At 40.0% G+C, this 14,715-nt stretch overlaps 1 protein-coding gene across 2 annotated transcripts; it reads left to right on the top strand.

Moving 5' to 3' along the window:
- The first annotated feature begins 1,083 nt into the window (after positions 1 to 1,083).
- On the top strand, positions 1,084 to 9,473 carry LOC110507461 (protein YIF1B). Of its 2 annotated transcripts, none has more exons than XM_021587464.2 (8): positions 1,084 to 1,273; positions 6,267 to 6,493; positions 6,597 to 6,701; positions 6,838 to 6,916; positions 7,010 to 7,067; positions 7,175 to 7,330; positions 7,501 to 7,594; positions 7,709 to 9,473. In XM_021587464.2, exons 1-8 carry the CDS (start codon positions 1,207 to 1,209, stop codon positions 7,862 to 7,864), a joined length of 942 nt encoding a protein of 313 aa, XP_021443139.2. In that variant the 5' UTR covers positions 1,084 to 1,206; the 3' UTR covers positions 7,865 to 9,473. The 2 variants fall into 2 exon arrangements, with proteins under 2 accessions (XP_021443139.2, XP_021443140.2); XM_021587465.2 differs by having other exon boundaries at positions 1,086 to 1,249; positions 7,709 to 9,470.
- Positions 9,474 to 14,715: the final 5,242 nt, after the last annotated feature.

Below are 14,715 nucleotides of genomic sequence, written 5' to 3'. Positions count from 1 at the left end.
ACATTAAGGGTATAATGACTATGGCTGCATGCCTCCAGAAGGGCATCTTCTGAAGCTGAGGGCTGCTTTTCCGAAGGCACATGGTGCTGTGGTGCTGCATGGAGATCACAAGCTCTACAACTGGGCAGCAGTGTTGCAATGGAGGGAATAGCTTATACTGAGACTACCTAAAACCACTGCAACAGAGTTATTGTAAAGTTTGGGAATAGGCTTATGCCAGACTTAGCCTATGTTTAACCTCTCCCTTGTTCATTTCAAAGTTCATATAAATCATGTACAATTATTTTGAATTCATATTAACCCCTCCCAGAATATGCATATGCATACAGAATATGCGTTGGCAGATTTTGAGTGAGGAAATGAATCTTATTTTGAGTGGCAAAGACTCCAGTGGTCATACATGTTTCAAATACTCACCAAACATCTATTATTATTCTATGTTTCATTATTCCTGGTAGATACTACTGGTTATGATTGCAGACAGAGCCCAGAGAATGGGATGGTGCAATATTGAACGTCATATTTTTATAAGGCGCATGCATGTGGATGTTCGCATGGGGATGTCCAGAGATATGTCCATGCTGTAGAGATGCACCTAGCGGACTGCAACTTCACTGTTGTAGGCATAATTCAGGTTGTGCTATCTAGACGTGCACTGGCAAACAAACCATTACATTGGCTACCTAAATGTGAAGTAAATTCAACTGAGCAGTAATAGAAAATGTTGACTTAAATTGAAAACGTGCCGGATACCTCATTTGAACGCAGCAAGACATTACAACGCCATTGCTCATTAGAAACAGATTCACTTTCCCACTCTATATCAGAACCTGATTGGAATCTAAATATTCCTGCTAAGGATGCAATACAGCTGCACATTACTGTGCAGGAGATGTAGTAATGTGCCAAAAATATAGGTGAAAATCAGTGGTGTAAAGTACTAAAAGTTAACATAGTGTTATGTACTGTAACTAACACCGAAAAAAGATTTCATGGAGTTGCCCTCCCTGCGTAAGTAAATCCTTATAGTGGATTATTTCGATTGGTCCCCATTTTACCAGGAACGCCTTTGTCTTTTTTTTGTATGATACTATCATTGGCCAGTTAACACATGGGTGTGGCTGTGTACAAATTTTGTAGAAGCGTATTGAATGGTTTCATATCAGCGTTTTTAGAGACGATATCCCAAATTACCTGTAATAATTGATGGACATGGATTACACAGCAACCCAAAGTGGGTTCACACAGTGTAAGTTACTTGGTCAAAGGATTGGTAAGATGTCTTGCTTTTTGACCGAGAAATCAAGCTAACGTATGCTAGCTAGTTAACCGGCATGCTAATAACTAGCTAGTAAGCGAACCCACTCCATGTCTGCTCTTCAAACTAAAACTAACCTAACTACCTGGCAAATGTATCTAGACAACAATTTTTTTGTCATATCTTGTGTGTTATTAATTATAACAGCAAATGTCTTGCTAATATAGCTAGCTGACACCATGTTGCACAAGACTAAGTTAGCTAGCTTGCTCGTGGTTAGCCACATTAGATAATATCACCAGATAGAATATGAAAACCTATGTAGACAGAGAACCTGAAACATGTCTGATCAGTTTCGGGCTACATTATTCAGGTTTACGTTAGAAGGTCGCGCTATTCGCTCTTTCTTTTATCAAGCCTTTACGTACTGCCCGCATTGCATTGCTTCTAAATCGGGTCATGGGACTGTGCCTCTGGTTATGTTAGCTAACGTTAGGTTCTTGTTGGTCTCCGCCCAGTGTCCAATCAGAACTTGTTCCCAAAACAGAGCTACAGTAGCCACCTTCAGGAAGTATTCATACATTACATTTTTTTGTAATTTAGCACCCCTTGACTTGTTCCACATTTTGTGTTACATCCTGAATTATCTCTCTCTATCTCTGTCAAAAGTTGTCATGAAGGCACAGGGTGGCTATTTTGAAGAAACTCAAATATAAAATATATTTGGATTTGTTTAACACTTTTTTGTTGGTCACTACATGATTCTATATGTGTTATTTCATAGTTTTGATGTCTTCACTATTATTCTACAATGTAGAAAATAGTAAAAACAAAGACAAACCCTTGAATGAGTAGGTGTTCTAAAACATTTGACCGGTACTGTATATATATATATGGCACTGAGATGCATTGCCTTAGAAAGCTGCGCCACTCGGGAAATTAAGTACAGAAATATGTAATTTACATTAAGTATTCACACCCCTGAGTCAATACTTTGTAAAAGCACATTTGGTGGTGATTACAGCTGTGAGTCTTATGGGGTAAATCTTTGAGCTTTTCACATCTGGATTGTACAATATTTGCCCATTATTCTTTTTTAAATTCTTCAAGCTCTGTCAAGTTGCTTGTTGATTATTGCTAGACAGACATGTTCAAGACTTGCCATAGATTTTCAAGCCGATTTAAGTCAAAACTGTAACTAGGCCACTCCGGAACATTCAATGGTGTCTTGGTAAACATCTCCAGTGTAGGTTTGGCCTTGTGTTTTAGGTTGTTGTCCTGCTGAAAGGTGAATTTGTCTCCAAGTGTTTGTTGGAAAGCAGACTGAACCAGGTTTTCCTCTGGGATTTTGACTGTTTATAGCTGTATTCTGTTACTTTTTAATATTTATTTCTTAATTTTTTTACCCCCCTTTTTTCTCCCCAATTTCCATCTTGTCTCTTCGCTGCAACTCCCCAACGGTCTCAGGAGAGGCAAAGGTGGAGTCATGCGTCCTCTGAAATATTACCCACCTAACCGCGCTCCTTAACACCTGCCAGCTTAACCCGGAAGCCAGTCGCACCAATGTGTTGGAGGAAACACTGTTCAACTGGTGACCAGTGTCAGCTTGCAGGCACCCGGCCCACCACAAGGAGTCGCTAGGTCACGATTAGCCAAGTAAAGCCGTAATACTAATAACCTGATGCAGCCACCACCATGCTTGAAAATATGAAGCGGTACTCAGTAATTGATGTTGTTTTGGATTTGCACCAATCATAACACCTTTGTATTCAGGACAAAAAGTTAATTTTTCTTTGCAACATTTTTTTGTAGTATTACTTAAGTGGCTTGTTGTCAACAGGATGCATGTTTTGAAATATTTTATTCTGTACAGGCTTCCTTCTTTTTACACTGTCATTTAGATTAGTATTGTGGATTAAATACAATGTTTTTGGTCCATCCTCAGTTCTCATATCATACCCATTAAGCTCTATAACTGTTTTAAAATCACCATGTGGATACTTTCTGAAGGCATTGTACTTGCTAAAATAACTGGCACCGCTGTGGTAAGCCCAACAATGGCCTACTACTGGGTGTCCCAATTTGGCAGCATCTTGTGCAATTGAACTTGGGATTTGTAGGACCTGGTGGCTGACTTCCTGGACGGCTCCATAACAAGCCTAGTTAGTACTATTGACTGAGTTGGTGATTCATTCTGCTCTATAATACTATATATAGGAAGTTGTTTGATGCAATAGAAATTAATGGGTATATGCTCTATGATAGAGCCCCCAATCTCTCAAAAATCCAAGGTAGCCATGAGCCAGGGGGGTCGGTTAGGCTCACTTGGGCCGACACTCTTAGTGATTTTTTTTTTTTAAGGTCTATGTCCCTAGAGTTGGAAAATGTGAGAGCAGTGCAGCAATGGTAGCCTTCTGTGTGTTATCACTCTCTTTCATCACTCCCATCCCATTCAATTTTCCCATAGGGATTTTACCCTATGACAAACAATGTCAATATACAGCAAGTTGTTGTTCACTTATACCCTTTAATCATATATCATTGGAAAGCATAGATTCACAGCTATCCATCAGACATATTTTCGGGAATGTTCAGGCCAACGTTACTTTGACCTCTAAGGGTACATTTTAGAATTGCCTGTATAAATGGCTTTAAAAAGGAAACCCTGATACATTTTAAACTTTGTTTGACAAGTGGTTCTGAAAGGTTATGAAATTACCTTTTCAAATGATATACAATATAACCAACCTTTTAAAAGCACCAGCTATAACTAGTGTTGTATATTGTGCCATTGGCATTAGAATGTTGGAAGCATAGATATAACATTCCATGTAATGGGGCAGCTGTGTTTATTGATTGTGACTTTGGTGATAAAGGCACCAAATTGCGCACACACAGCTAGAACAGGGGTTTAAAAATATTTGTAGATACAGGGCCATCACAGAATTCACGCATTACACCCACAGAAGCCTTTTTCCAATATGACCGCCAAACAACTCAATGAGGTCTTATTGGACAACTTCGCATGAAATATAATTTGTAGTATGCCCAATTTTTTTTTTATCGTGATGTAGAATACACAACGAGATGAGCCTGTGTGCTAACCGTTTTCGGGTAGATGGAAAAGCAAATAAAATGTCATTTGTTTTGAAAACTCCCATCACATGTGCGCTACAGAAACACTGCTAGCCAAACACAACTGGCTGGCGCGCACCTGAATTAAAGGGTGACTACACTAAAAATATATAATTTTCAAAACAATTGTCCTCTAAAGTGTTTAAGCATTGTTGTGGACTTAGAACATCCAGTTTTGTTGTTTTTCTGTTAAAAAAAAGTGTGATTTTGAGACCAAAAATAAATATACTAGGGGAAATCGCAATTCTCCTCCCCACTTTTTATTTATTTTTGCCGTGGTATCGTTTGGTATCCGGTATAGTTTTTTTCAAATTCGGCCCTCTAGAGGATTTTGCAGAAAAGAACACATAGCACTTTTGAAATCTGCAATAAATACACATTTCATAAACTTTTTGAAACTTTATTAATCCTTGCTAGCAATACAGTTTTGGAAACCTTTGGAACTTAACTTTCATATGAGAGAAAGAATCTTTCAAATAATATACACTTACTGTGCACAGTTTAGCAAAGTTGCACCCAGGTGTTTTCACACACCGCCTCGGCTACGACACATCCTGTCACATTTCCATTTCACATTTCCTCTCCTAAACTGTGTACAGCAAGTGTATCTTTTGTATTTGAACAATTATTTTCGCGCTTATATGAAAGTTAAGTTCCAACTGTTTCTAAAACCATATCGCAAGTGAGCCGTATTTGAGTTTAGACAGCGCAATTTGGCCAGCGTCGGCGCGCCGGGCCATTTTACTCACAAGGCAAAATGGGACGAGGATTGGCTCCACTGTAATGGAATGTAATTGGAGTCATGAGAAGGGCTAAGAGCACCATGGTAAACTTACTGATTTTGTAAAGGATAGGAAACAATTGGCTTACCCATGAAAATGTCAGAAATAGAATTACAGATATTAAGAGATGTGCTTCTGCTGCATAACCAACATTGTATTTAATTATTTAGGCCTATAGGCTTTTTTGACACAGTAGACTAGAGCTGGGTGATTATCACAGTAAATTGACTCAATTGTCACGATAATGACGAATTGAATGATAACTTTGACATTAGTGTGCACCAGTTTTTTTTATATGACCCTTTAAAACTACTACTACTACTTGTAAAATTGTACCATTTGCCCAGTTAGCAATAGACCATATTAGCAGACTTATTTAATTAAACATCACAAAGCTAATTATCATTATTATCGATATCAGTAAAATGCCCTCGATAAATCCTTGGTTTGGTTAAGTTTAATCGACCCAGCTCGACAGTAGACCACAAGCGAAGATCTATAAATGTGTCCTTGTTTGAATGTTTCTTTGGTCCATTTTGAAATAGAGCCTACTTGTTCTGGCTGACTTCTAGCCAGATATCTCTCCTTGAGAAGGAGGTTCCTAATCTCAAGGGATCCTGTTGTTAAGCATTAATAATACGATTAGTCTACAGTGCAGGCCAATGAATGTCTGTGAAAGAAGGACAAAGCATAAATTGATAGGAAGAGGCTGGGGTGACGTAAGGATGTCCTTCTGCTTAGTGTGTGATGATGGGACCATTCTGCCCTCAGGGGATAAAACACACCCAGAATTTATGACTGAGAGCAGGGTTTGTCTTACACATGGAGTGAAGAGACCCCATTATTGGCACTGTCTGATTCGGCCAGGCTGTTTTCTGCTACGTGTCAAAGTGCACTGCATAGCTCCTTCTTTTGCAGCCCAAAAAAGGTTGGTCCTTCAAATGCATTGGAAGATTGCCATGTTTGTCACCTTACAACTTCACATAACATCACAGCTATTAACGATGCATGCATGTGTTGCGCAGTACTTGCAGTCTGTATCCCCCACTCCACTGACCAGAATGTGGTTTCGTCCTCCTCTTGTGTAATAGATCCCAAATTGAGGATGAGGAACACGTCAAAGGACGGAACAGATCCCAGCCAGCTGTTTGACGACACCAGCGCAGCGCCGGGGGTGGAGCCCGCTGGGTTCCCGGGCCAGGGTGTTGGGGCGATGGGCTACCCCGGCCAGACCCTCCTCTCAGACCCCGTGTCCAACTTGGCCATGGCGTACGGAAGCAGCCTGGCCAGCCAGGGCAAAGACTTGGTAGACAAAAATGTAAGACTCATGGTACTGATGGTAAATAGTTGTGGTACCAGTTAGTAAGTAGCAACATTAAGAAAGGCTAAATCATCTTGGTTTTGCTCCATTTAATCTACAGCTGGATCGTTTCCTCCCCATCTCTAAACTGAAGTATTACTTTGCTGTGGACACAGTTTACGTGGGCAAGAAACTCGGACTGCTTGTCTTCCCCTACATGCACCAGGTAAGATCTGGTCGCCATCTGTTCATATTGCTTGTCCATGTCCAGACTCCGAGCTACCAAGCTGATACTGAACTTACGCCCTAGGATGACACTCATTGATTGGGTGACTAAAGAAGATGTTTGTTTTTTGTTTTAGAACTGGGAAGTGAGCTACCAACAGGACACCCCAGTGGCCCCACGCTTTGATATCAACGCTCCTGACTTGTACATTCCAGGTAAAGGAGATTTGGTCAGGTCTACCACCCTGACTGAACCAAACTAATAAGACTCACAACTAGCCTATTGTTTTTTTTTATGTTGTTTTGCAGCAATGGGTTTCATCACATACATCCTGGTGTCTGGGTTAGCACTTGGAACACAGAACAGGTAAAGGTGGTCCACTTCCACTCACTTTTTTGCAACTTTCTTCCCAGTTCTCTGTATAAATAGTATCCTGAAACTTGTATCTATCTCAACCTCCCGTCTGTCTCTAGGTTTACCCCTGAGATCCTGGGCATGCAGGCCAGCTCGGCCCTGGTGTGGCTCATCATGGAGGTGCTGGCTGTCCTCCTCAGTCTCTACCTGGTCACAGTCAACACAGACCTCACCACCATCGACCTTGTGGCCTTCTCCGGATATAAATATGTGGGGTATGGATTGTCTCTCGCTCTCTGACATGATTAGTATGACTTTGTGGTTCTGGATTTTCCTGTCTTTCAACTTTGATGTCGTCTGATTTAAAAACAAAAACAAAAAGTTGTATAGACATGATGACACAGACTACTCGGATGAATTGTGAAGGATTCCCTTGTGTGTGCAGGATGATTGTAGGGGTCGTGGCAGGGTTACTATTTGGTCGAACGGGTTATTACCTAACGCTGCTGTGGTGCTGTATATCCATCTTCATCTTCATGGTGAGTAGCAGGAAGAGCTAACTTTAGAATCTAATTTACTCCTGCCAGTGCCTTGACTACTGCACTCAGGTTTACAAGCTACATTTTTGCTCCCTCCCTTGGTCCTCTCTTCAGATCCGCACATTGAGACTAAAGCTCCTGTCTGAGGCAGCAGCCCAAGGCGTGTTGATCCACGGGGCCAGGAACCAGCTGAGGATGTACCTGACCATGTCCATCGCAGCCGCCCAGCCCATATTCATGTACTGGTTGACCTATCACCTGGTCGGGTAAGACCACGAGCTGACCAGGAGCGTTTCATCTGACAAGACACTACCTCTCTATGGAAAGATGAGACTGTTCACTGACCATCACCTCTCCCAACCATTCGCTGCGGAGGTGCGGGACACTTGCACAGATAAATAAAAACACACACATGGCTTTGTGGAATCAGCATTGCCAAGTCTCACAGCACAACTGTAACAGTAGGGTTTGACTTGTCTTTTTGTATAGTTTTTTAATGTAATTGTCTAAAAACAATAATTGACTGGCTTGTCATGTTTTGTATACTGTAATTTAGTCAATTATGTTTTCTAAGCATTTGTGAACATATGGTTGTATATTAGCAATCTAGCTTGGGCCCTCAATCTCCAAAGCTTTGACTGAGCCAAGGATGGAAGCAGAGTTAAGGCAAATGTATAGCCTATGTAAGTATGCAACGCAATTAGCTACGCAAATTGGCTGTCCTGCAGGATTGCATTGCAGAATTGGCAGCCTAAAATTTGTAAGGTGTCACAACTACGCAGGGAAGCCATTTTGACTAACTGCGTTCTTGCGTTACACACTTACGTTGACTGAAAGGCTTTAGCATAATTTGCCTGCGCCGTCCAGTGAACACAAAAAAAAGCACTCTATCCTCATTCATAGGATGATGTATTTAAACAGATTTGTGGATGTGTTTGTAAATAGGAAGGAGAAAAATGTTGTACATGTCTGACGTCTTGGTGACACAAACTGAAGCCCAAAATAAAGGCTTTCTATCATGTAACAAAGTCATTAAGAAATCTTACATTACAGCTGATGCTTTTTTAAATAAGCTTGACAAAAAAACACGAGCATATGACACTGTAATTGATATTCATGTTCAAACTGGAAAAAGGGAACAGGAAAAAAATATACAGAGGTTTAGATGTTATAATTACTAACTTTCATTTGAAATGTAGGCTTGTTACTAGAAATATCATGCTAAAATGGTGTTGCGTTGCCATGCTTCAATTGCTTTTATGAATAATTGATATACAGAAACGTAATAACATGGATCCTCTTGTGCTCTCTACAGCCTGATAAATAAATTGAAACTGGGGTGCACATTTTTTAAATTGATATACAGAAACTTGATAACATGGATCCTCTTATGCTCTCTACAGCCTGATAAATAAATTGAAACTGGGGTGCACATTTTTTATGGCTTTTTAAAATTTAACTTATGAAGCTGAATATGTCTCATGCCCAATATCACTAACACACACTCAAACTTTGATTTCTGTTGATCCAACAGGAAACAAGCTTTCATGGTCTATGGTTAGGTTGTATCTACATGTATGTAAGATTTAACACCTTAGCCCTTTTCCCTCTCTGCCCCAAGTTAGGATGATATGATAAATCCTGTTTATCTTGACATTAGCAGATGTATTTGACAGATGTTCCTGTCAATCTTGATCCAACTCTTGAGAGTCGGCATTCCAAACCAGATGCATCCTACTCTGTCACATGGCACAATCAGATAACAGAAGCCATGATTTACACTTTGCATTAACATGTGGTTGTCATCCTGGATTGCTATCGGATCAAGATGTGTTGTGTCTACACATGGTAATAAAATGTGTATCTTATCTGCCACTGCGTCCGCATTGTGCCCAGTTGCCATGGTCCATCCCTGAATGCAAATTCATTCAACCTGTCTTGGACCTTCCGTTATGACACAAGCTGTATAAATTGACAGAAAACCGCACAGTTTTAGTTTTATACGGATCATTACAGCCTACTTTTGTTATCCAACGATGTAAGACTGGCCGTAATAGGCTGTAGTCCCGATAACCTCAACCTGTCCACGGCCATACAAAAAAAAACATCACCGCACAAACGAGCTGAATATCTGGATGTATGTACAAAATACAATTATTTCACAGTATAAGTATAAATGCCACGTAAGGCCTTAATGCACACAGTAAAAACCAAAACAAGTTGAGTTCCAGAGTAGGCTACAAAGTGCATCTCAGAATGACACAACGCATTATCCAAACAGTTCTGGACAGGGTTGTTCTTTACCATGGATGTTGTCTTCATATTATTGAAATCTTGTATTGTAAATCACATTTAGCATGGACCTAAACAGCACCAAATGAAAAAAAAGTGAATACAAACATGGTTGAGTTTCCTCCAAATAATTGGATCAGTCATAAATCGCTAACGTAACCTGAATATGATAACCTATCGCAAGACGGGTGGTCAAATTATGCTTGGATAAAAGTGGCAATCAATAAAAGGAGCACGCATGTAAAGCAAATGGCTTCATAAAATAATAAAAATGTCAATCTAAGTAGCCTAAATAGTCCTTTGTATCGAAACCTAGATTACATTGGACAGTGGCCTCGTTCACGTTTACAGAAAACTATGCGCCTTCTGCACTTCATTGATAGCTGGAAAATGCTCAAAGATTCACAGAACATAATATGATAGAATATAATACAATTGAAAATAATTACATTGTAATACCAATGTATTATTTTCATACCTGATAGGCCTATAGCAACTGAAATGGACTATTCACCATCTGCCCACCGTTCATTCTGGCTTGATCTAAAGGTACAGGTGGAAAATTAGGCCTACACATTATACCTTGCCATATACTTGTCAGGCACTGCGCTTTTCTGCTGCGACCCAAACATTGTTGTTGGAGTATTATTGTTTCGTAGATATATTGTATCTTTTTGCATTGTGTTATACTTAATAATAATCCATGATTGCAAATTGGTGTACAATTTAGTCCATGAATGAGAGAACATAATCAAATCTACTACTACTACTACTACTACTAAATGGGTTTCTGACCATGTTCTGAGAAAGACTCATCTACATACTATGTCAGGGGATCTCCATACAAAAATATTATTTGAAATTATGTTTACTTTGCCATTCAACCACTCATTTCAAGGTGTAAAATGAGATCAGTTATGCCTCATAATGATGGCTGTAGGTAGTCTGATTAGGTAGTGACATTATGGAAGAAAAGTGTGGTTTTACTTCTCCGAAAAATATTATTCTCTACATGTCTGTCTACAGAAACTCTCCGTAGACAACCAAAGATAATTTATCCATCATGTTTTTTTCTTTCAGCGTCATCGATAGGTTTCTAAAACGACAAGTGGTGCCCAATATTGCAAGACAATGTACAGTGCCTTGCGAAAGTATTCGGCCCCCTTGAACTTTGCGACCTTTTGCCACATTTCAGGCTTCAAACATAAAGATATAAAACTGTATTTTTTGTGAAGAATCAACAACAAGTGGGACACAATCATGAAGTGGAACGACATTTATTGGATATTTCAAACTTTTTTAACAAATCAAAAACTGAAAAATTGGGCGTGCAAAATTATTCAGCCCCTTTACTTTCAGTGCAGCAAACTCTCTCCAGAAGTTCAGTGAGGATCTCTGAATGATCCAATGTTGACCTAAATGACTAATGATGATAAATACAATCCACCTGTGTGTAATCAAGTCTCCGTATAAATGCACCTGCACTGTGATAGTCTCAGAGGTCCGTTAAAAGCGCAGAAAGCATCATGAAGAACAAGGAACACACCAGGCAGGTCCGAGATACTGTTGTGAAGAAGTTTAAAGCCGGATTTGGATACAAAAAGATTTCCCAAGCTTTAAACATCCCAGAGAGCACTGTGCATGCGATAATATTGAAATGGAAGGAGTATCAGACCACTGCAAATCTACCAAGACCTGGCTGTCCCTCTAAACTTTCAGCTCATACAAGGAGAAGACTGATCAGAGATGCAGCCAAGAGGCCCATGATCACTCTGGATGAACTGCAGAGATCTACAGCTGAGGTGGGAGACTCTGTCCATAGGACAACAATCAGTCGTATATTGCACAAATCTGGCGTTTATGGAAGAGTGGCAAGAAGAAAGCCATTTCTTAAAGATATCCATAAAAAGTATTGTTTAAAGTTTGCCACAAGCCACCTGGGAGACACACCAAACATGTGGAAGAAGGTGCTCTGGTCAGATGAAACCAAAATTGAACTTTTTGGCAACAATGCAAAACGTTATGTTTGGCGTAAAAGCAACACAGCTGAACACACCATCCCCACTGTCAAACATGGTGGTGGCAGCATCATGGTTTGGGCCTGCTTTTCTTCAGCAGGGACAGGGAAGATGGTTAAAATTGATGGGAAGATGGATGGAGCCAAATACAGGACCATTCTGGAAGAAAACCTGATGGAGTCTGCAAAAGACCTGAGACTGGGACGGAGATTTGTCTTCCAACAAGACAATGATCCAAAACATAAAGCAAAATCTACAATGGAATGGTTCAAAAATAAACATATCCAGGTGTTAGAATGGCCAAGTCAAAGTCCAGACCTGAATCCAATCGAGAATCTGTGGAAAGAACTGAAAACTGCTGTTCACAAATGCTCTCCATCCAACCTCACTGAGCTCGAGCTGTTTTGCAAGGAGGAATGGGAAAAAATGTCAGTCTCTCGATGTGCAAAACTGATAGAGACATACCCCAAGCGACTTACAGCTGTAATCGCAGCAAAAGGTGGCGCTACAAAGAATTAACTTGAGGGGGCTGAATAATTTTGCACGCCCAATTTTTCAGTTTTGGATTTGTTAAAAAAGTTTGAAATATCCAATAAATGTCGTTCCACTTCATGACTGTGTCCCACTTGTTGTTGATTCTTCACAAAAAAATACAGTTTTATATCTTTATGTTTGAAGCCTGAAATGTGGCAAAAGGTCGCAAAGTTCAAGTGGGCCGAATACTTTCGCAAGGCACTGTATCTCCAGATTCACAGTTAAGAGTATGTTCTCCCAAGCCCCTGAATGATATTACATGTACATATAATATTTATATCGCCGTTTCCTTAATAATGGAATGCAAACTCAAAAGAACATCGCTGCAATGTTTCTTACAAGAGAAAATGTGATCTAAAAACTCATACAGTCTAAATGATTCATTATGGTTATATATCTTTTAGAACAACATCACCTGGGAAAATAATAAGATGGTGATTATTTATATGAAGAAACTGTGAATCTGCTGAATCATGTCTGTAACAACAGAGATTTTGTTTTTCAGTTATTCAGTTTACATTTATTTCACCAGGTAGGCAAGTTCTCATTTACAATTGCGACCTGGCCAAGATAAAGCAAAGCAGTTTGACACATACAACGACACAGAGTTACACATGGAGTAAAACAAACATACAGTCAATAATACAGTATAAACAAGTCTATATACGATGTGAGCAAATGAGGTGAGATAAGGGAGATAAAGGCAAAAAAAGGCCATGGTGGCAAAGTAAATACAATATAGCAAGTAAAACACTGGAATGGTAGATTTGCAGTGGAAGAATGTGCAAAGTAGAAATAAAAATAATGGGGTGCAAAGGAGCAAAATAAATACAGTAGGGAAAGAGGTAGTTGTTTGAGCTAAATTATAGGTGGGCTATGTACAGGTGCAGTAATCTGTGAGCTACTCTGACAGTTGGTGCTTAAAGCTAGTGAGGGAGATAAGTGTTTACAGTTTCAGAGATTTTTGTAGTTTGTTCCAGTCATTGGCAGCAGAGAACTGGAAGGAGAGGCGGCCAAAGAAATAATTGGTTTTGGGGGTGACCAGAGAGATATACCTGCTGGAGCGCGTGCTACAGGTGGGTGATGCTATGGTGACCAGCGAGCTGAGATAAGGGGGGACTTTACCTAGCAGGGGCTTATAGATGACATGAAGCCAGTGGGTTTGGCGACGAGTATGAAGCGAGGGCCAGCCAACGAGAGCGTATAGGTCGCAATGGTGGGTAGTATATGGGGCTTTGGAGACAAAACGTTATATACGCCGTGATCCATTGCATTCAATGCTGTGTTAAACAAAGGTGATAACCTTTGATAACCCTTTATTTTACAGCCCAGTATTTACCATAGTTAGATAGCTAATCACCATTTTAACAAGTTGTTTCTAAGAACTGCATAATAATTACACGTTGGTTTTATTTGAGATTCATTGACACAAGTGTCACTATGTACCATTTGGTACCAAGTAGTTGGCAATTGTGCTAAATTATTTGAGGTAAGTACCAGAAAGGAGTTTCTCATAATGTACAAGTTTTGTCTAACTTCTTTATTACCAACAAGATAGACAAAACATCACATCAAAAATATTGAGTAAGGTACGTCACAGCAGGCGTCTGAACATTTTTCATTCAACATCTCATGCCTCTGACAAATGTGACACCAGTACAACTGCCTTGTGCAGCTTCATGACTAGATCAAAGCATTTTCCTATTCACAATAGCATTATGTTTCTTTCCTGAAAAGAAGCACATCCTATGACGGTACATTTTTCTGTGGTGAATGGCGTATCATAAGAAATGTCTAGTTGCTACCAGTCACATTCCACAATGAGGTTTGGACTATTTATCAGTCAAAATATCATGCAATGAATCAGTTTTAAACAACGATTCTGCTTAAAACACCTAAATGAAGAACTCAACTGAAGAGAAACAATGATTAGATGTAGAGCTTAGACAGTCCCTCATCCTTGACCAAGTCACTGATCTTCAGCTTGGCGTTCTTCCACCGGAGGATGGAAGCTTGTCGAGATGGGAGGTCACCTCTAAAGTCCAGACATTCTGCCTCTCCACGCCATGCACTGAGATCTCAAAAGGTAATTGGGTTGGTGATTAGATTCCCTGTTGTGTAGTGGGACTTGAGGATGGGCTCTTACAGGACATGCTGGAGGAAGTTAACGTTGGGGATGGTGGCCGACTGACAGGTTGTACATGCTGCTTTCATCAGTCTCCTGGATGGGGAAAACATTGTTTTCAAAGTAGAAGTTGACCTTGTTTCCGTATATCA

This window comes from Oncorhynchus mykiss, chromosome 27, assembly GCF_013265735.2.
Source record: "Oncorhynchus mykiss isolate Arlee chromosome 27, USDA_OmykA_1.1, whole genome shotgun sequence".
NCBI lineage: Eukaryota > Metazoa > Chordata > Actinopteri > Salmoniformes > Salmonidae > Oncorhynchus > Oncorhynchus mykiss.
Note: the sequence above shows the minus strand (reverse complement) of the source record. Positions and strands in the feature narration are given on the sequence as shown.